This window comes from Haliaeetus albicilla, chromosome 8 (genome assembly GCF_947461875.1).
Source record: "Haliaeetus albicilla chromosome 8, bHalAlb1.1, whole genome shotgun sequence".
Taxonomy (NCBI): Eukaryota; Metazoa; Chordata; class Aves; order Accipitriformes; family Accipitridae; genus Haliaeetus; species Haliaeetus albicilla.
Genome location: NC_091490.1, coordinates 36,649,563 through 36,672,200, shown reverse-complemented (window position 1 = coordinate 36,672,200; position 22,638 = coordinate 36,649,563). Strand labels below are relative to the sequence as shown.

The 22,638-nt window shown below is 49.8% G+C and overlaps 1 protein-coding gene across 1 annotated transcript in view; it reads right to left on the bottom strand.

Annotated features, from left to right (window-relative positions):
- Positions 1-15,486: 15,486 nt before the first annotated feature.
- PRRX1 (paired related homeobox 1) overlaps positions 15,487-22,638 on the bottom strand; it is a 40,280-nt gene continuing 33,128 nt past the window's right edge. The window contains exons 2-4 of the mRNA XM_069789822.1: positions 22,154-22,329; positions 21,350-21,531; positions 15,487-16,562 (exon numbers count right to left, since the gene is read on the bottom strand). Of these exons, the coding sequence (XP_069645923.1) occupies positions 16,424-16,562; positions 21,350-21,531; positions 22,154-22,329 (497 nt within the window). The 3' untranslated portion in view covers positions 15,487-16,423. The remainder of the gene's footprint in view (positions 16,563-21,349; positions 21,532-22,153; positions 22,330-22,638) is intronic.

The window sequence follows — 22,638 nt, the reverse complement described above, 5'->3', positions numbered from 1 at the left end:
GCATGTGTGTGTTCACTTTGAAATCGTGGCCTTTTGAGGATGGAATAGGTTGACTCCTAATAAGATGCTGCTTTCTACCCCAAGGCATCCTGAGGGAGTGTTTGGGCCGGTCCTGAACACAGCCCTGGAGACTCTCCAAAGACAGCATCTCCTCATGCATCCCCCAGAAGGTTGCTCCATCCAGGTCCATGCAGCGCCGATCAGCAGGCAAGTTTATTCTCCCTCTACTTCCAGCTTCAGCTCACTCTGGAAAGATCAGCATCCTTGTGAGAGCTACTTCTTGGGAGATTTATAGCTTGGCTCGGCAGCTGTACACAGTTCAGAGTTTACATAAACGCTGGGCATGGTCCCAGCGCTGGGTGCTGACTCAGGCGCCCGCCCATGCGATGCTCCCACGTCACCGGTTCAAACGGGCCTCACAGAGCATCCGCGCTGACATTTCACGCTGTCACGAACCATCACAGTCACTGGTGCAGCCAAATCACAAGGCTTCATGTTCTGGGGAGAAGAGGGTTTAAATCTTCCCCTCCCCAGCCCCTGACCTCAGGCAAACACAACGTAATTGGGTTGTCCCAGTTGGCGACGGGCTTGATTCATTTTCCTGTGGAGAAATCTCTCTGTCCGGTTGCACAAAGAGTCTCCATGGTCCTGGCTCAGTTTCCAGCACCTGCAGAAGGACTGGCTCCCTGGACCCCCTGCCGCAGCCCACAAGCACCCACCAGGCACAGCCGGCCCCTGGGACACTGTCACAGGTGATGGTGGGTCAAAAGGCTGATGCAGAATAACGCTCACCTGCGCTCCAGGGGAAAAAAATGTTCTCCACTGCAAGAAAAAGCAAAGTGTGAGAATTGAGGGAGAGTCCCAAGATGAGGGAGAAGGGCACCATTGCTGCAGCCACTGAAGGAGAGGGTAACGGGAACAAGATGCTGTAAATCTTCCCCATTACGGAGATGCCCGCTGCAGCTCCGGGGGCAGATTCTCAGCTTCCAGCCTGGGTGCTGCTGTTACAGATTTTGCTCCAGCTTGACATGGGGATTCATTTGCAGCCTGGGATGCTAAAACATGGCACAGAAAGGCTTTTTTTTTTCTTCTCCTTTTTTTTTTAATTACCCAAGCTGTCAAAAACCTCCATTATTTCTTACTTTGCCATAACGGTACATGGTGTTTCATTTTGTACCTCACTGTGGGTTTTTGGAGATGCCCGCTTCTCACAAGCCCCTCCCTGTGCATCTGTATCTCTATTCCCCTCCTGGGAAGCCCCCCTCTCTTTCCTGAGAAGTGGAAGCTGCAAATGCCATAGCACCATCTGGCTGCAGCAGAAAACTGGTCCTTTCTGCAGCAATTAGGCTGACACCCCAACTCAACCTGCATCTAAACACACCTTCCGATATCTGCTCTTCCTGACCGCATCTCCATTCCTGGAAATTCAAGGCACAGCCAAAAGCCTTAGACCTGTTTATGACTTGTTGTACAAAAGTGATAAATGGCTGCTCAGAAAACATCTCCTCTGGGCTGCTCCTCATATGCTCCTTGCCTGCATTTTAATAAGCTAATGTTTGGGAATAGTTAAGTAGCTGTCTTGACTTGTTTAACTCGATAGCCACAGATATTTCACTAAGCTGACATGGGATTTATGTCTCAATAATGCAATAATGTTTGGTAAGCATCGCGGTTTCAGGGAGATTTATGTCCCATCAGCAATCTGAGAGGGATTTATAGGGCCCATCAGAGGTAGGGTTACAGGAGGTGCCGTCTGAGAGACACCAAGAGCACTGTGTCTTACTGCTTGAGGGCAATTCCTTGGAGAGACCAAGTCCTGGAGCATCATAGCCTGCTGACATATTGCCCCGCTAATGTTTTTCATTAATAAAACTAAACACGAGGGCTAAGGGAGCTGACTGGTGATGGAAAGCATTTTGTAATGTGCTTCCATTCTTCCAGCTCTGTGACAGGCAAGGAAAGGTGGTGGGGAGCCCACTGTGATCCAGCCCACAGGAGAAAGGCCATCCCTATCACCTATCTCATGTGCTTTCTGGGAAGATGCCAGTGGTGACCACGCTGCTGCCCCTCTAAAGGTCACAACCAGCCATCAGCGAGAGCCTGGAGGCAGCAGCAGGATGCCTGGAGCAGGGATGAAGCCCAGGAGGCAGCAGTGGGACTACAGGGCACCCACTTCCAAGAGATGGAGAAGGACCATGTCTCCCAATCACACTCCAAACCAAACATTCCACAACACTGCCATTTAAGTGCAAACCGTACGCGTTAGGGACAAGCTGCATTACAAACAATCAAATTCAGTGTTGCAGGTGGCTTTTCAGAGCAGTCCTGGTATGTCAGATTCCCTCTGTCTGGGCTTTCTTGAGGATGCTGGCTAGGAAACAAATCCTCATCTCCAGCAAGTTCAGGAGATCTTTCTCTCTGCTGGGACAGCCTACTTACTGTTTTTTGACTGCGAGAGGTTTGACCGGTATCTTTGCAATTTCCCTGCCAGAAATCAAGCCAAAGAAAACCTTGGAAATATAAGGGAGGGAAAAAAAAGAGAAAATATTTTTTCCTTTGTTTAGGAGAGCTGGCAAAGTCTGTGTAAACTTCTCGAAGTGTGATAGACCTGCGAGAGGCTCATTTGCACCCGAGGACACGAGCTCTGGAGCATCGCTTTTCCTTGAGTCCCAACAGCCAATGCACTTCCCAAGACAAATTTCTTTGGGTTGAAATTGTTCCCTCCTGGGTCTCAGCCTAGACATACATCATCAGCAAGATTCATATGATTAAAATAACTGTAATAAAGTGATTGATTTCGCAAGAAGCAGGTGTTGGAGGGTGAAACAAGGCTCCAGAGCAGAGCATTGGAGCTGTGGAGCTGAAGGACCGCAATGCTGGGAGCTGCATCATCTTTGCTTTCCAGCTCTCACGGTGACAGAATAAAACAGGTCAGGACTGATGAGAATTAAACTACTTCAGATGTTGTTTCACTCCTGACAGTTATTAGGACAAGTTTGGTCTTTACTTCTGCAAACAACAGCACTGAATTTCCTGTAACAAAGTGGCACCATGACTTGTTCAGCCTTATCAGAAGGAGACCAGGACATGCTTTGGCTGCTCCATTCAACAGCCCTTTGGCTTAAGGGTAGCATTTACTAATTGCAGAATTGGCCAGATATCCTTCCACCAGATCTTCCACTGAGCTGCCAGAGCTCAGCTGGGATGAAAGGAACCTGTTGTATCATTTGATATATCCATACAACATCAGGGTGGATACATCCAATCCTGAGATGCTGAGAGATGGAGTAAAGCAACTTACACCTCCTAGGAATGACCAAAAAAAAAAAAAGAGGGTATGAAAAAAAGTGAAAAAAGTCCTTCCTCACTGGCCAGTTTTTGATCAACTGCTCTGAGCAGGCTCTGGCACCAGAAGGAGCTGGTGATCCCCAGGTTAACAAGCCAGCACACCAAGCTTTGAAGCCCAGCTCCTTCTAGTTCATCGCTTTTGTTGATAAGGTGGGAATTGCTATTAATCACCAAGTATACATGTTCCTGTTACTCTTTCATAACAAGACATGGATGACCACACTGCTATCCTGGCCAGCACGCCAGCATCTTCAAGCTTTGTTTTTTTAATGAGCCATACCTTCAAGATTGCCCAGGAAAAACAAGCATAGACAGAGTCACCCAGTGTCAAATAAACCACAAGTGTTAGAATTCATTGAAAAAGTGACATTTGAGTACATGAGAGTTTTGGAGGGGGTTTTCACATTTTCAGTCTTCTCTTGAAAGGTTTTAGATTTGTTTGTTCAGTGTATTTTTTGGCCAGGAAAACCAATTTTTTTTCTTTTCTAGACAATTCCCTCCAAATCTTTTTTTTTTTTTTTTTAAACTAGGAAAGGTGAACAAAAAACATGGAGAAAAAGCAGCTTTTCAGCCACACTAACACAAACTCACTCTTCCTCCCTTACAGAAAATGAACATTTGGGACAAAAGGCCCCATTGCACCAGCCAGGTGCAGGGACAGCAGGTCTCATCCCAGCTCTCTCCAACAGAGTCCCCCAGTCCAGCCTCAATATCCAGCAGACACTCTCTCCAGGCTCTGCTCACACTCACCCCATCCCTCCCCAGGACCTACCTCCTCTCCATCCCTTTCTCTTTCTTTTCCCTTCTTCCTTTTGCTGCCCCAGCAGAGCTGTGCTACCTGTTAGCGTTTGATGAAGAAAAAGTCACGTAGGGTGGCCAGATGGGAGGGCAGAGCCTGGACCCTCAGAGGGCAGCCACAGGTGTACCAGTGCCGTGACGTCCAAGTTGGAGGCAACGTCACAGCTCCACTGCAGGTCCATGTGCGAACCATCCCTCATGCAGCAACACGAGGAGCACAGCGTGCCTGTGCTCTGCTCTAAACACACTGCCGAAGGATGTCCACACTGCCTGGTGTCCTTGGTCAAGGTCCCACTAGGGCTCCTCCAGGCAGGATGAGAGCCTGCAGGAGAGGAGATACGCAAACCAAGCCAAACAAAATCACATCTCACCACTGCTGTCCTGACTCTTGCACCTACAGCTGTAACTGCACACATTAATGCAACACAAGCAAATATTAGTTGAGCGTGTGCAGCACATGCAACGCATGTTCTCCAAACACATATTTTTGAGCGCAGGCACCTTTCCACTACTGTTCAGCATGTGCTTCTCCCTGTTGGTTTCAATAAAGCCAATGCATACAATAAAATTAGCTTGAGGTTACACACATGCAGCAATAACAGCTCCTCAAAGGGAAAGCTATTGAATGGGACCCACCTTGGCATGCACAGATTCCTCAGGTTGTGTGCATGTGGCTGCATGGGTGCATTCGTGCTTATACCTGCGCTATGCCACCTCAGTCCCCTGCGCTGGGACATCAGGGGCTGAAGATCGACCACAGCGTGAAGGCGCTGCCAGGGCTCCCATCCAGCAGAAGGAGAGCAAGCATCCTGGCACCATTAGTGGTCTATGATGTGTTTTTTTAATTCGGAAAATAATAACTTCGCTGACTTTTCTATTCCAATCCTGTTCCGTTCTCGGTAACGGCTCTTATTGTAATAAACAGCATTGTAGCCCAGACTCGAAGGCTAATGACTGTTGATGGGAAATATTTTGTTTCATAACAGCGGCTGCAGCCAGCAGAGCACATGAGAACATTTTTTCAGGAACATGGAGGATACTATTTTTAACTGTTCTCCCCCATATTTATGGTGCTTGAAGGAAAGATGCGCCAGTTTAAACACGTTGCAGCAATATGTGCCATTTAACTCTGCCTGTGCCATGTAGAGAGGGCGCGCAGAAGTCCCAGTCTGGTGGCTGGGCAGTGGGATGACCATGCTCATCGTAGGCTGGTTTCCTTGCTGTCCATCCATCTACAGCTTTACAGCGCCCAACACCAAGACTATCACGATCAGGACGTGACACAGCGCTCTGCACACTGACACCCAGCCCCAAAATGCACCTTTTGGTGCTGGCTCTGGGCCAGCAGCAGGGAGAGAGCAGGATCTGGTTGTGCCAAGCACTGTGGACATCCAGAGAGTGACATGAGAGCCTGAGCAGAGTAAGACGTGGCCGGTAAGGACGGTCACCAGGTGCGTGCAAGTTGCCCAGGTGTCACCCAATGCATTCCTCCTTTTGTTGGCATCCTTCTGCCCCTGCTGGGAAGGTCCTTCCCCTCAAGCAGGGAGCAGACCCCATGCCTGCTATCTTTCCCACCTTGCCTCCTTTGGGATTATAAAGCCCCGTTCAGCATCATAGCTTCTATTCCTTAGTGCAAGACAGATCCACAGAAGAGCCAGACCTGCTGAGGCTGCAGAGGCTCCACATAGGTCTAAGAGCTCCCAACCGCAGCACCAGAGATGTTGCAAACCCAACAGCATTAACGCAGACAGAAGCAGCGTTTAAGCGCGTAGTAAGTTGAAATCACGTTCCTCCATGTCCAACAAAAACACGTTCTTAATAGTCGTGGAGCTAAGTGGAGTCACCCAGAGTTATGATTTCCTTTCAGCAGATATTTCATCTTCAAGCTGTCACTTTCACTCAGGCCATGATTAAAACAATAAACCCCAGAGAAGCCACCCTGCCCCCCCATCAACAGCTGCTTCTCCTCCACACACTGCAACGGGAGCCATTCATCACCAAAAAGAGGGAGGAGAAATTAAAGACAGATTATTATTATTTATTATTCAAAGCTGCCATGTTTGGCCAGTGAGCTTTCCTTGGTAAAATGAGAGTGGCCACGGCTACCCCCCTGCAGATGTTGATCAAGGAGGGAGAAGTCACCCTATGATGTAAGGGATGCATTACTGCTGCACATGCTCAACACCTCTAGGACTTTCATCTCTCTTCTCATGCAATATGCAAGTCATTGTATTGGAAGGATTCCCCTTATTTACCTCTGACAACCTTGGACTTTTGCATTCCATCAATGAAATCCCACCTTGACAAGCAGCTTGCAAAGGGGAAAAAAAAAAAAAATCAAATATCATGCATTGCCAAAATAAACAATGAGTGTATCACTGTAACTCCCGGCCCTGGTCCTTGTGATCTCGGGCAGCCTGTTCTCCTGGGTTTCTGCTCTTCCCACCCTTTGTCTGAACCTGGATGGCACTGTGGGGTCCTCATGGCCTTAAAAGAACTGGCTGATGGGGAAGGAGTGGGCACCCAGGCTGTCCTCTGAACCTGCAGCGCAGTTTTGAGTGTGCGTGCAAGTACTGTAGAGATGACAGGCAAGATCCAGCCACCTGGGCTGACCACAGGGCTCATTGTGCAGTCAGAGGAGATACCTAGAACTAGCCCACGGCAGAGATGCTAGGAAAAACAGCCTACATCCTGCCAAGCTCAGACCTGAAGCGTCCTGCTCGGACATTTCACTTGAGCCACAAAGACAGGCATTGCAGAAATGCAACAGTTTTCTTGGAGTTTGTTTTCCAAAGGCTCAACACGTTCCACTTCAGTAAGGCTGGAAAATCTATCGTGTCAGTGCTCCTGCCATGCCTGCGCATATTTGCATTTTCCTTGCAGTATTTTTAGAGATTTCCACTCCTCAGCCTGATTTGGGATGAAGTCAAATATGTGAAATCTTGGAAGCTGCCACAGGAAAAGAAACTCCATTTTTCAACCAGCTTTAGATACAGCCGTCGGCCATGGCGATAAATCTTCTGCCAGCCTGGAGAGCTGCACTCCTCTCCCAGATAAGGGCCTAACGTGGTCCAGAAGGTGTTTGTCCCCCAGCCAGCCTGGGGAGGTGCTGCCGTCCTACCCCTCTGAGGACGTGCTGAAGCTTCTCACAAGAGGCTGCTTCTCTGATGGGAGGCAACAGAAAGAGAGGGCACGTGGCAGAGCTCCCTGGCTCCTTGTTCCATCCAGCCCTCCCGAGCCAGAGGAATGGAGAGCTCAGCTATCTCTCCATGCTTCATTAGCTCTCCTCCAAGATATCCCTGTTCCCCAAGGGTCCCGTACCTATAAGACCCACACAGAGGAGGAAATGATGGGGCTGGCTTGGAAGAAACTCAGTTCGCAGCTCTACAGAAGGACCAGCTTCAGCTCAGCCTCGTCAACCCACATGTCCACTGAAGACTCCCCAGCACCGCTCCTCCAAAAACCATTCCTACCTGCACCGCTACAACAGCCAGGCAGTTTTGTGGGGTACAGTCCCACAGGCAAAGCACCTGCTGTGGGAGTCACCTCTTTCCACCGTGGGATGGACCTAGTTTGATGCCCTGGTCAAACACATGCCTTTCTGGTCTGCACCGAGCAGCGCTTGCCAGGTAGGATGGCTCTCACCTGAGCTTGCTCTCTTGTGGAAGAGAAAGAGACCCTTAGTCATCTTCACACCCCTCACAGCAGGGGATGAAGCACACTCTGGAGCTGCATTAATCCTGCCTTCACTTTTAGTTTGACCGTAGTCCATGTGTGTTACCAGGCCAGTCCCAAATCTGCACATCTGCTAGAGGGAAAGCCACTGAGTTAGCTCAGCAGCCTTATGAGGACCCATCTCAGTTTATGGTGCGACCTTTCCTTTCCCAGGATGGGCTTTGCTGGGAGCACCCACCGTGCCAGGGCCGTGGTGGGGATGGGCAGAGGGAGCAGTGGAATATCCACATGTTCCACACTCACCTCAAGGAAATCTCACCACCTACCTCCTCTGCTCATCGGGGTTGGCCGTGGCGGAACGCTCATCTCCTTCACACACGGCTGCTTTTTGGGCAAGTGGGACTGGTCTCACTGCCCAGCCCTGGGGCAGCCCAGCCAGCAAAACAGGGTGCTTTGTGGTATCCCAAGATGTGTTTATAGCATGACTAATTTTAGCACCTCCCATTCGCAAGGAGGGCTCCACCCGACCCTGCGCTGAAACCACCTCTGGGCTGGAAAAGAGCAGCTGTGAGACAACATCTGGCATCGCTCGGACAGGCAGAGGCAGGAAGCAAAGGAAAACAGCATCTGTCTGAGGCTGCTGAGGGACTCCAGCTAGACAGAGAGCAGAATTTGGCCAAGACGCTGGAAAGAGTAACTCTAATCTTAAAAAAATTATTTAAAAAAAAAAAGATGAGACATTATAAGATGCTGGTTGCCGTTTGTCATCCTTCAGCCTGCTGTTAACTCCCACTGTGCCTCTCCCTGCCATGACATGGAGATGTCAACCCCTCCTTCCTCAAAGTTGTTTGGACTTCATCTTCACAGCTGAAGACCTCAGTGTCCCATCCCAGCATTGTCCCTGGGACCCCAGTACATGGGCTGGGAGGCTGCAGGGGAGCACAGGGCAAGGTCCAGCCATCTCCTGGCTCCACTTTGATAGGGGACAGTCCCTTACTTTTCAACTTCATTTAAAAATCAGCACCTGGCTCTTAAATGATGCAACAACTTTGCCAGGGTTCCCCCCACTCAGGGCACTCCGGTCCCAGCAGCCCCACAGATGCACTCCTGCCCCACAGTAGGCACCACTGGGTGTGGATGAAGGTTTGGGCACAGCATGTAGTCCTCACCAGCCCCCAAAAAGTGATTGCTGGCCTCACTTCCCTCCCAGAGAGTATTTTTTGGTAAGACCCAACTTGTGAATGGCCTCAGGTGCACACCACATCCCTTAACTGTCTGCTGGTAGGAAATGCAGGTGCCCCAGGCTCCTGAAAGGAGCTGGGGTTTCCCTACTCCTCTACTCTGAGTTTTGCTGTTTCGTGTGATTTCATCACGTTTGCTGAGCAGACAGAATCACACAGAATAACCCAGCTGGGCCCCACTTGTGGCTGCAAGAGAAGCTTTTTGTGCTAAGTCCCAAATCCAGGCTGGAGAGACCCAACCAAACCACTGGGCAGCTGCTCCTGCTCACCTGGGATCTTGTTGCAGGGGCAGAAGCAGGGAAGGGCAAGCAGGAAAACCCCCACAAGCAAACCCCCAGGCACAGAGACACCCTGGGGGCATTCCACAAACAGGGCGATGTGCATGAGGGGCAGCAGTTGCCCAACACACTGTGACGGTTTAGGAGCCAGAGCTGTTTTTTAAGAGCAATAGCTATATTTCCATGGATGACTTTTGGACTACAGGGGTCCAAGTCACTCAAGCCCCTTTGAAAAGCTTTGCCCCAAAGCCTCAGGTGTATGGAGTTTACACATGAAAGTGCAGATAGGGAATATTTAGGGGTAACATGCCCTTTTTCTTAAGTAATAGCCAGCAAGAGAAAGCAGAGAACCCAGGGAGCATGGTTGAGCACCACCCTGATGCCAGGGTGCCCAGCCCTGGACACAGGCTCTAAATTTCTCCTCTTCCTCCCCAGAGCCGTGCTCGCACAACTGCAGATGAGGGGCTGAACAGCCTCCTGGACAGGCAGCATCGGCCAAAAACCTATTTCCTCCTGGACAGGCAGCATTGGCCAAAAACCTATTTGGTACATTTATTGAGTGTTTTACTACAATTGCAGAGCTCTATAGCTACACAACTTTTCTTCATTTCCCTGATGTTTTAAGCATCTTCCCCTTCTCCATCAGCATGGAGCAGAGAGGGAGGGCAGGGTTGTGGGTCAGTGTCCGCCTTGGATAAAGCGACAACCTCTCCAAAACCTCAGGACCAGCTCCAGCCCTCTGTTAGACTGGAAAAGTTACACTCCCACTTCTCACAGCAGTCCAAACCCTCTGTACTTCCAGCCTCCCAGTCCCACCATCCCATCCCATCTAACATCCAACCCTACTGCAGGGGCAGTTTAGGCAATGCAGGTTTTCCAGTGGGTCAGGAAATCCTCATCTGAGTTTAGGGTCACCTTTGGGCAGGGATTTTTTGTAAGTACCTGGAGCAGCTGGGCACTTCTTCATCTGCTTTGCAAGTCCCAGTCATCTCTGAGCCACAGCCAGCCTCTCCTTCCCTGCTGGGATCAAGAAAACCCTCCATGGCAATAGCCAGGATGTTTCCCTGGGATGGACAGGGAGTCTGGCAGACAGCTGCAGGGATTAACTGTACCACTTTGAAATATTCCTGGAAGCAGCAAGGGGTGCTGCAGAGAAAGCCATGAGGGTGAAGGGCCCCCATGGCTTCACCTGGCAGTCCATGACCCTTCCAGCACACTGCAAAGGGCAAGCTCAAAGCCATGCCAAAGTTTGGGGAAAGATGCGCTCCAGGCACCTGTGTTGCTCAAGGCTGGGAGAGGCTCTGTGCTGGGCATGGCTAGAGGAGCAGTTTTGGCAGGACTTCAGCTCCTGGTTTTCTAAGAGAGCCCATGCAGGTGGGTGCAAGCAGCAGCTGGTCAAAGAGCTGGACCTAGAAGGGACCAGCCATGCTGCTGCAAAGGGAGGTTTCCAGGGGCATGGTGCCATTTGGGATGGGCACCTCTTCTTCGGCATTACCCCAGCTGCTGGGGCTCAGGCTCCCCAAACAGAGATAAAAACCATCCCCAGGAGACGATCAAGGACTTGCCCTAATGCAAGTCTCTTTCAGCATTCCCATGGCTGTTGGGATCTCACTGGAAGGAAACCTCAATCAAGAAGCCTCATGTTCAGCCCTTGCATCCACATGTTTGTCATTAAGACTTCCCAGCTGAAAATTAATCTTACACCTGTTACAATCAGAGTAAAAGAGGCTGGATCTACTCCTCCTAATTCCAAAGAGTGGCTGTGATGAAGATAAGCAGTGTCACTCCTTGTCAGCAAGTGGTAAGCAGCAGATATGATTTTCCTAGAGACATGAAGCCCAAATGAATTAGGTATCTACTGCCATGGTGGGGAATACTATATGGGTATAATGTATGGTCAGATGTTCAGGAGATACTGCAGAAGCAGCATGTGACAGCCTCCCCACATGCAGCTGCGTGCAGGGAGGCTGCCACACGCTGCTTCTGCCATAGCTTTTTATTGGTCTTGCTAGGAAATCCAGGCCAAACTAGGAGCTGGAACTCCATGGGTTGGTAACTCCTAGTGCATTGGTGACTGGCAGCCATCAGGTGAGAAGCCACAGCACGGCAGTGCCAGGTGGGGAGATGGACACTTGCCCAAAGGATGCTCAGATGAGCCGGCTGCAGGTCTGGATGGACATCTGAGGCTTGGTTTAACTCAGTCTGAACCACTCCAGTCTCAAAATCAACTTGGAAGCTATGCTATTTGCAAGTCTACTTCTTTTGGGAACCAAGAAGTAAGTGAGAGACTGATATTATTTCAGCTTCAGAGGGGTGAATAATCAGTTTTGCAAGGAATGCAAGCTTGGCTGACTGCTGAGGGCTTTGCAGAGATACACATGTCCCCTTAACAGGGGCTCTCTGTGGGCTGGGCTGCTGAAATTTAACTGCCCCTTGCATTCAGCCTGGTTAACAACCCTAGCACACACTGCCCATGGAGGGTCAAAAGCCAGATCAGCAGGGAAACAGGAGGCCAACCCAGACATGCTCCAGATTCCCAACATTTGGCTCAAGTCTGAATGAATCACTTACAGACCAAGAAGGGAAGTTGCAGAAACCCACCAGCCCCAGACCCCCAGCCTCTCACCCCTCACCCCCAACAACAGCTCCCAGCAGAGATCTGCTCTCTGAATCACAACTCACCAGCTCCAGCCCAGCTTGGTATCTTCCCCTGGCAAAAGCCTTTTGTCAGCACCTTCCCCCACCTCTACTTTAATAGCCTGCACCAATTAGCCCTCATTAGCCTCTGAGCTCCTTCTGAACATCTCCTGCTTTGCGGTGGAGCGTTTTCCCTATTGAGCCCCTCTCTTTCTGCTCCCTGCACAGGTGATGGGACTCAACCCTTTTCCTCTCCTTATTTGTGGCTTTCCCTCCCCCCACCTCCCTGCTGCTCACCCACCCCCAGTACCCACATAGGGATGCCCAGCCCTCCCTCCCCTCTCTTCTCTGAACAGAGACCCCCATGCTGGTGTCTCCCCAGCCCAATGGGGTGTAGAGAGCTGGGGGCAAAGCCAGGGGTGCGTCTTGCCTCTTCCTGAAAACCATCTCTTTTAGGAGAAGTCTTTGTGGATGCTTCCTGCCTTAATGCTCCTGCTGAACTCGTTTGCAGTTGCTTACGTTGACAGAAGGATCCTGTGGTTCAGGCGGGGGTCTCAACACGGTGTCCGTCCCTGCCTGGCTCACTGGCTAGCTTGCACAGCGCGTGCTGCAGAAGGGTCCCCATCTCCACTGGGGTCTCTCTGCAGTTCCCCAAAGGGCTGCATGGTGTCCCCAGGATACGTCTGCTGGGCAGGCAGCCCCAAGCCCAGCTCTGCTGGCCCCAGTCCCCCCGTCCCCCCACCCAAGGCTCCAGCGTGTTCCCAGTCCCAGCCAACGCTGTAGGACACCTCAGGGCAGCAACACACAAAACATATGTGGCAGCTTATAGAAAGGATTGGGGAGTCTTTTCCCCCTTTTATTGAAAATGATCATTTCTATTCTAGTACAAACACTGTACATTTTACATCACAAAGCAAGAGATAATTTACAGGATACACTTCCATCTGGGAATCCTTCCTGTGGCTTCACGCGTCAAGCTCCACCAGCCTCATCAATCATCCATCCCTGTCATGCTCAAAAATCCCACTTAGAGGGAATCAGCCACCTATTTCTGCATCGAGAAAGGGGGGGGCCTGAGAAAACAGCGCTCGTAGAGAGCAGGCGAGAGGAATGTGCCTCAGGACCATCTTCTCCCCTGAATGGTACCCAAACTTAGTGATAACCGGGGTAACCATGGCAACTTCCTAGAGCTGCAACCAGAAGTCTACTAAAAGCCTGGAAAACTCCATGCTTTCAGGACACAGCCCTTAATTTGCACATATATTTACACGGTTCAGTAAAATACAGATTAAACATACACGATCATAAAATTTCGCTTTGGCTTGATAGACAACTAGAAACTGCCTGTCGGCTGAGGTCATCATCAATTAAGAAACAAACAACAAAACCCATCCATTCATCCAGCTGCACTCTGTTTAGCAAATCCATGTAAATGAAGCAATACTGTCTCGGATGCTCTGGTTTACGTCTTGATGTCGCCCAGCTCAAAGGTGATGTAAAGGTCTCATCCAGACTGACAACAGCCCAGTCAGCTGTGATGGCACCCCCAACCAAGCAGCCCAACCCAAGGCAAGACCCAACTAAAACTGGAAGTACAAAAGCTCACACAACCTTCCCGCAGGAGCAGCCCCATGCAAGTCAATTCAGTTCCTCACACAAATGAAGTGAGGAGGGTGAACAAGGGTTTGCACAGGGATTTTTGTGAGCCCCTTCATGTAAACATCACAGCGTGGTGGTAGGGATGGTAACCTCAGTCCACAGATGGGTAATGGGGTACCAGGAGCTTCATGCTCTCTGAACTGTCTCCTTGCTAACTTCAGAAATAGGTGCCTACACACAGACTCCAAAGCAAGCTGCTCAAGGTGATTCCTCTACTGCAAAAAAGGTGCGCAGAGACTACGGGCAAGCCACAGGCCACCACGATGCTGAGGGAAGCAGCTGAAACCTCCAGGGTGGACACTCGGGCAGCCTCAGGCCACCACAGGGGAGTTCGTTCAGGCTGCTGTCACTGGGGGGGTGTTGGTGGGTTGCGGAGGAGGGCAGCAAGGCAAGGAGAGGGGAGGGCACCAGGCTAAGGCACTCAACAAGTGGTTCAACCTCTTGAGTAACGCTACATTGGACCGGGTCCTTTTTCTTTCTGATCGTGCAGGACATGTTCTTCAATAGTTTCTCCGTTTGTGTAGGCACAGGAAACAAGAGTGAGTTTCTAAGTGAAGGCTGAGATCACTTGGCTCTAGGAGCTGGAACCACACTACTCATGATAGAAATATTTTGGTTTAGAGATGTTTAGCTTCTCCAGACTACAGAAGGAAAGGCCAAAAACGGGATCAAACAGAACATTATGGATTTCTTAAAACGCAGTGCTTGTCCAGCCTCACTTCCCCTGCTTGTGTTCTGTCTACAAGCATAATCTGTGATTTCTAGCTTTTTGTCCTGATCACAGTTAGATTATTTTTTTTTCCTCAAAAATATCCATACAGGGAGAAAAAAAATTCCAGCAGCAACACACACAATCACGAGCACAATTTACACCAGTTTGGATTGGGGGCTTTTTTCCCAGTGTTAGGTCCCCAGTGTTGGGCTGGATTTCCATTCATCCTCTACTAGTTTAATTTTCACCTTCACTTTAAAGAGATTTATTTCTCATTTCCTGCAACATGCTGTTTTAGACTATCAAAGCCCACTGTCAGACACCTACATATGCCCAGCATGTCTGCAGCAAACCCCAGGATGGAGACCTAAGCCATTCTACCAGAAGTATCCCTCATGACTGTGCTTCATTCTCCTTCCCATATGGTCCAGCCTGGACCATGGAGTAGCTCTGCTACCTTCAGTGGGACTATTTCATGGCAAAGTCCCACTCAGTTTGGCCAGGTCTCCTGCACAAAGCACTATTTGCCATAAATAAGGCCCCTCCTCCCCCAAATCTGAAAGAGGCAGGCATCACCAGCAACATGAAAGATCCTCATTTCCTCAGGATGCTTGCATGGAAGAAACCTCTTTTGGGTTGCATCTCCTCTACTCTTCATGGAGAGATCAGGTGCTAATTATCTCTCCAGATCCCAGAGGAAGGACAGCAGGTAGGGAGAGCAAAGGAGAGTGGTTAAGGCTACGGGACAAGTGTCATTGGGCAATGTATGGGAACTGGGGGGAGATATGGTCTTCATGTGGGATACTCCCTGCTGAGACATGACCTGTCCTCAGAGGGGCTGGCAGAGACTTTCCATGGGGATGTCCTTGTGTGTCCCCAAGAGCCACATGAACCTATCTGACTGGAGAGGAGATCCTCATCTTATCCTATGAAGCTGCAAATGCCCATGGGAAAGAGCTGCAAAGAAGCATGGCTCCCTCCAGCGCCACTTCTTTGGGGTTTCTCATGGGAAGACGTGAGCTGGCCATTTCGAGCGCTGCCCGAGGCTACTGGGAAAAGCTCTGACAAGGGTGAGAGAGGCTGCGGCTGGAATTCCAATGCACGGCTCCAGGAACCTGGATGCAGCACAAACATCCCAAACATTTTAAATGGATTTTATTTTGTTTAATAAAAAACACCAACCAAGCTTGCATGTATATCTTATATATATAAATATATACAGTATATATAAAACAAATGCATCTGGACAACACCTTTCCCTGTGGCGCAAACTGTAAGGCATAGAAAGGAGTGTCCTAACAGTCCTATTCTTGGCACTACAGAGCGATCCCCCCACTACGCCTCCCCGGCTCACACACCCACATTGGCTTTTCTCTCTTTGTTGGCTTTTTGAGGCAGCAGTGCTGGGAATACTCAAGAAAGCCATGAAGCGCTGTGAAGCCCAAGAAGGTCCTCCTCATGTCTCAGACTGGTCCAGGCAACCCAGGCAAGATGACCCCATCTTGTTGCACTGTTGGGCTTCTCGCAGACTAACGGTAACGGCGCTGCCTCTGTGGCACAAGGGACTGGAGGGATGAAGGGTCAGGTGGATACAACAGAAAGTGGTGACCAAACCTTCTTCTTCTAGGGTGAGCTGGGGCAGGGGGGAAGAGGAGCAAGCTTTGCATCTCAGCATGATGGTGGGTGGGACATGTCCACGGGCTGAGATCGGCAGAGGTTTCTTTTTGCAGTCCCATACAAAAATGGAAACCAACAAGGGTGAGACTGTCCTTTACTGAAGAAGCTCGTAGTATATTGAGCAGAAGCAATAAACCTGACAATAACAAGAAAAAAAAATGGTGGCATTATCCCAAAAGGAAGGAGGAACCTTGTCACTCATGAGCGGTTCAGTTTGCTCCCAGTTTGGTCCCCATGCTCAGTTCTGGGTTAGGGTTGGCTTTTTTTCTTCTTTTTTTTCTTTTTTTTTGTAGCTTTTTTGTTTGGATTTTTTTTTTTTTCTTTGAGCACAAACAAGTTGCGAAGCAGGACGGGTGCTGTTGTATTTTCTCCTTCTGCAAGGCAGCTGCCTCCAGTCGTTAATTGACTGTGGGCACTTGATTCCTCTGTAAACTATATTCCTTTGCCTTCAGTCTCAGGTTGGCAATACTGTTGGCCATATTCATGCCCTGCGCTGGGCTGGCATTGGTACACGTGGCGGAGTAGGTGGCCATGGCGCTGTGGGATGGAAAGAGAGAAACATCACGTCAGACATGGTCTTCACACCATGCAGAGAGCAGATGCGCACCGCAGAGAGGTTAAACCCTGGGGTTTCGATACCTGTGGGATGTATTTCTTACGTAAGCAGGGAACAATCACTACTTTTTATGTAACACCCCTGTAAATCTCCCTGCTGCAGTTCACTTACCCAGGGACAGCCAACAGCAAAGCTGGTTGAAGTCAACAGGAAAATTTCCATTTCCTATTTTCTAACCCAAAAGGTTTACAATGAGGTCAGGGTGCTGAGCCTGCCAGTTAGACCATTGTCTTTAAAAGTATTCCCACTGGAAGCAATGTCTTTTTGATGAGAGCAATTGCTGGTTTTATTGCCTGTGAAATCATGTAACTTCTGAAACACATTTTACATTAAAGAAACACTCTGGGAAAAACCCATTTCAACAATTGTGATGCTTTTTGGTTTCAGCCTTTTGGAATGAAAATTTCCACATTTTCCCCTCAAAACTTCAGCTGATCATAAAGAGCATGCCTTAAAGGCTGAGGGGAAAAAAAACCCAAACATTTTTTCTCCCTTCAAATCATGACTATTCATTAAAAACATTACTTTTGACAGCAGAGGCTGAACAAAGATCTCCAAGTCCTTTCTTATCCTACCAAAAATTTGCAAATCTGCTTTCCAGACCACTAGAAAATGTGTTTAACCCATGCGTCCCAGGTTTCTGCGAAAAGCAACCCTCCACCCCAAAACCCAGCAAACTACCTGTTGCATTTCCTGTACATGGGTCCATGGATCAAATCCAGTTGAAAAACACTGAGTGAACTAGAGATACCCATTTAACGCAGCCAGCACGTTCAGGAGGAAACCACAAATGGTCTCCTGGAGGCAAGCTCAGGTCTGGTGCTGACCCCTTCCATCTGCCTGCCCAGGTGGCTCATGTCTGAGGCTCTGGGAAACACTCTCCTCCATCCACAGCCCCAAAAAGAAGATAGCTTGTTTTTTTCCTTTTTTATTTTCCTTTTTCTTTCTTTTTTTTTTTTAAAATTTCTTCCAGCACCGATGTCCACAACTAGAAGAACCTTTGCAACAGCAAATCTCCCTTGAGGGAAGTGGGCATTTGCTGCACAAACAGATCCAGGCCGTGGGCATGCATGCTCGCCTCAAAGTGCTGGTGGCATCTGTGACTTCGTCGGGCAGAGCTGACCTGCCAGGAGTTTAAATGCAATCCAGTGCTGTCTGAATGCTCAGCCTCCAGGATATCCAGACCAGGTAATACCAGTAGGTTCCATTCCATTCCATTCCAAATGACTTCTCTTTCTCACTTTAAAATCAGGGACAAGAACTTCTTCAGGGAACAACTGTCATCTTTGCATCAGTGGAAACAAAACAGCTTACACACATGGAAAGGACAGGTAAGTCCCGTAAGTATAAAGCTGCTTACACCCATCCAAGCACCGAAAACTCTCTCCAGGAGAGCAAACATTCAGGGCACTTTGAGAGTCTCTAACAGCTACTGGAAGGGCATGGGGGATGGACATTAAAATATACACATCAAAATACAGGCTCAACTCTGGCCAACTCAGGGTCCATCGGCTGCATTTCACTGGTGTCCAGGGCACGATGGATCGGCGTGCCTGGAGCCTTCTCCAGCACCCCCTCAATTCCCTCTCCATGGCTGGGTTGGTGACTTTACCCTCTCCTTCCCCATAAGTCAGCAGCAATGTGAGACGCCAAGCGGTGCCTGCAGAGGCATTGCAAAGTTTCACAAGGTGTATAGCTGGTGGCTACTTAAGCACCCATTCCTACCTGCTTCCACAGGGTAAATCTGCCCCATGTTTTTGTGCTGGAAGAAATTAGAAGAGCCTCAAGGATACTCTAGATTAGATAAAATAGGAATTTTCAGTCTTGGGTGTAAACTGTCCCCATTCAAAATCAGACTGCTGCCCAAGTCTGGTCTAAAAGTCCAGGGAGCCTCGTGCTCTCAGCTCCTCAGAGGCGTGGGGAAAATTACTGTTGCCCAATGAAATCTCTGCTAAACCAAAAATCTCCAGAAATGCTCTCTTTTAGCAAGTTATTCCACAAGGAGCAGCGCGCAAGAAGGCTGTCTCCAAACATCAGTATAGCTTGGGGGTTGCTCCAGAGACCGTCCAGGGTCTAGTAAGTGTTGAAGTCACCCTGCTGCCCCCTCCCTCCACCCCATTCAGGCACAGAAAGGGTCTCCTTCCTCTTCTCAGCTGCCTGCTTTCATGAAACACAGAGGAACATCATGCTTCTGGGGCCTAAAATCCTTCTTTCAAATATGGTTTTCAATGGCCCATGGAGTCAAAGGTTGTTAGAGTGGGAAGTACAGGCTGACAGCACGACGGCTAGTCTTGTTTTCTTAGGAACCTATGCTAAAAAATGTCTAAGCAAAACATTTCAACTTCAAAAAAATAATAGTATCTACTTGGCTATCCACGTGACACTGATCTGCAAATAGCTTTGGTTGACCTGTGGCTGAATGTATTTGGAGAATAAACACACTGATTGAAAACTTTCCCCAGATCTAAGAGTAGAAACAGCACGGGCCACACAGCTCTCAGCCCTGCTCTCAGCCCTCTCCCGGACTAGCCATTAATCAGGGGCTGGTACAGCAGCGCTGAGGAGATGGGGAGGGGGGCAGAGGGCCACGCAAACACTCTGCATGGCTGTTTTTCACCAAGTGTCCAATACTTTTAATAACCCTACTCAGTTCAAAGCTTTAATGAGGCTGTGACAACCTGGCCCAGATGCCCATTAAGATGACTGCCACTGCTAAAAGATAACCAGTAGGATTAGAAAGCCTGGGAAGCATACGGTGTCTGAGGGTCCTAACCGCCCCACATTGTGAAAACCAGCTGCTCTGCTCCTCTGCCAATGCCTCCTACCCCTCTGCAGGTCAGTGGGAGGGTGACAGTCCATCCTGGTTTGGCACGTCAGCCAGCGGGGATGGCTATAAGCTGCAAATGCCTTTGCTGAAACATCTTGGCTTAAGACAAGGGGAAGAAGATATCAAGACAGTGAGGATGCGTCTTCGCACCATGGAAAGGCACATCCAGGTCTGGACTTCAGGGGGATAAAAACTATCCCTAAGGCTTTCCTTTCTTCCTTGCTCTCCTCATCCGCACATCCCAGATGCCTTGGGCTTCTTGTTGCCCAGGGTGGCCCCAGACAGCCCTTCCCAGTGTGGCCCTGGAAGTTAACTTTGCAGGGTCTTCTCCTAGTAGCCATTATGAAGCCCCTTGTGTAAACAAGGGAGGGACAATCTATTTTTAAAAGTGTGAGATGTAGAAATAAGCCACGAGTGTTCAGTAGGGATCCAGTACTGTGACCAGAGCAGTCTCAGCGGGGTGGGGAAGGACCTCTGCTTCTTTCTCTCCCCTGAACTCACCACCCAGACTCCTCCCTAGGATGCTACACCAAGGAGCACTTCACAGAGAGAAAGCCTTAACCCCAAAAGGGGGATTTTGCCAGACAGCAGTCCTCAGATAAAATCCAAAGGGTAAGGGCCATCTCTAAGACCAAACTGGTGGTCATCAAAAGCATCCTTTCAATACCTGGAGTGGGTGAACCTATGACTTGTTCTTCTGGAGCTACAGGGTGGATGAGGAGGACCCGATGGCACTGAAGCAACAAACTATCAGGAAAGCCATGTGTTTGCAGACCTAACTACACAAACAATGTTTGGGTGCAAGAAGGGGGTCAAGGTGACTGAGGAAGAGAGGTCCTTGGCATGGTGTGGCTCCCAGAAGCCAGTGAGAAGCTGGCTGCGACCAAGCCGGATGAACAGGAAGAAATCCAGCCAAAGGCTCCAAGGTCCTGACCAACAATGAAGCCACTGTGCTAAAAAACACCCACCAACCTCATTTTTAACTGCCTACAAGCCAGCTGGCTCCCCACAAACCAATACATCCTGTGGATCTTGCGTCCACACCCAGTTCCTGCTGGGCTGTGGATGGCACGGAAGAGGACAGGGAGGCCTGTGACATGCATGGGCATCCCAGATCCTTTGAGCAGATTGGGGCTGCCACATCTGCACTTCTTTCCTGCCACCCCTTAAGCAGCACTGGCCACAGGAGGTGGACATTGAACACCAGTCTGCCACCCAGAGACACCTGGTCCTTACTGTGGGCAAACCACAGCACAGCACAACAGCACAGCTTGTGCACACACGCTTGTGCTCTAGCAACTAGAAGGAAATTGCTCACCAGTTCAGTGCTGACCATTGAGGGGAGGATTGGGAGCAACATGGAGTGAGCTCACAGCTCTTCCTTGCATCCCAACCAGTGACTGCCATGGGACAGCCACAGAACTCCCTCTTCTGGCCACTGTGTGGTGGCTGAACCTCCCCAAGCCCTCTGCCATCACCTCCCCTGGATCTTTCCCCATGGAAAGGTTTCTTCCTTGCTTTAAACTGGATGCACTAGGGAAGCGAATGCAACCCCTTCTGTTTCCATGTATTTCGACCTGATCCTCTTTCAAAACTTCCTGAATTGCAGAGAGACACCACCAAGAAGAAGCCGCAACCTCCCATGGAGCCAGCTGCCAGAAAGCCACAATGATACTGAACCAAGCCCACCTTGCAAGCCTGGCAGTGAGATGGCGTGGGATGGGAACAGGTCAGGAAAACCAGTGGGGTGGTCAAACTGCTGTAATCCTCCAGTTGTCCCATGCGAATATAAACAGCCCATTAGAGCTGTCTGAGGGCCACTCTCAGGCTGCTCTATACTATACCAGAAACTGGTCAGTCCCAGGGAGGTTACTGACTCACCTGTAAGGCGAGGCGGTACCCCAGGAGAGATAGTCGGTGGGTCTCGGAGCTGGGCGAGGTACTATGGGCTGCTCCACGGCGGTCACGTCCCCTGAGTAGGATTTAAGCAGAGAGGCATTCTTGCTGGCCAGCATCGCCCTCTCGTTCCGGCGAAACTTGGCTCTCCGGTTCTGGAACCACACCTGGGGTGGGAAGCACAGAGACCCACCAACCATCACAACCAGCTCTTCTGCTGCAACACTCGCCCTTTCACTGCACCACCTCTGCCCTGCTGGGCAAGACAGGACTCTGTAAAATCAGGCTGCTTTAGCATGCCTGTCACTGGAAACTCTCATGATAAGACAATCCTTAAGTCTGCCCTGATAAAGCCCTCGTGTGAGGAACTGGCTCAGTGAGGTCCCCATGGGACCAGGTCTGCCTGGTGCTGTAGGCAGCACGGTCTGGGAGTGCTGTACAACACATCAAGTTCCATGGTCTGCTTTGACTTTCAGAAGGTGCAGACTTGCAAGCTAAGGGCTGAGCAGCTCAGGATAATGTGAGCAGCCTGAACACAGGGCATCCAACATCTTGGCCTTGGACGAACCATATGAACACATGGAACTGGGAAGGTGGTAAGTATGGTGACAGATCAAGCCTGGCAGTCCTCCTCAAGGCATGGCACACTTGAAACTGCAGTACAGCATTACCCAGAAGCCTGGTGACCCTAGTGTGCCATGCAGACCTCGAGGATTTCTGCTGCTGTACTGGAATGGCCTGATGACCCCCCCAGGTGAGGTGTGCCTGAATACAAGCTGTGGTGGTTACCTGAACTCTGGCTTCAGTGAGGTTGACTCTGCGTGCAAGGTCTTCCCGTACAAAGGCATCGGGGTAGTGTGTCCTCTCAAAGACCCTCTCTAATGCCTGGAGCTGGCTGCTGTTGAAGGTAGTCCTGTTCCTTCTCTGCTTTCTTTTCTTCTTCTCTTCTGAGTTCAGCTGATCATCTAGGAAAGACAACTGGAGATGTGAAAGGCTAGAAAGCTAAGAGCCCACAGCAATGGGGTGAATAACCTCAATGGTTTCAAATTGGAAAGGGCTTAGGAAGAGGCTTGCACAATTTCAACACTACACCTTAACCGTGCCGTGTTAGTCCCCATGTAAAAAGGAGGTGGAAAGCACACTGACCCCAAGCATTTATTTCCCAGCTCAACTGCATAAGACTTGTACCACCTCTCTCAAGCTACCCCATGCCTGCGCTTCCTTACCTCTAAAAAGAAACAAAAAAGTCCAAAATGCATGCCCCATTCCTGGCA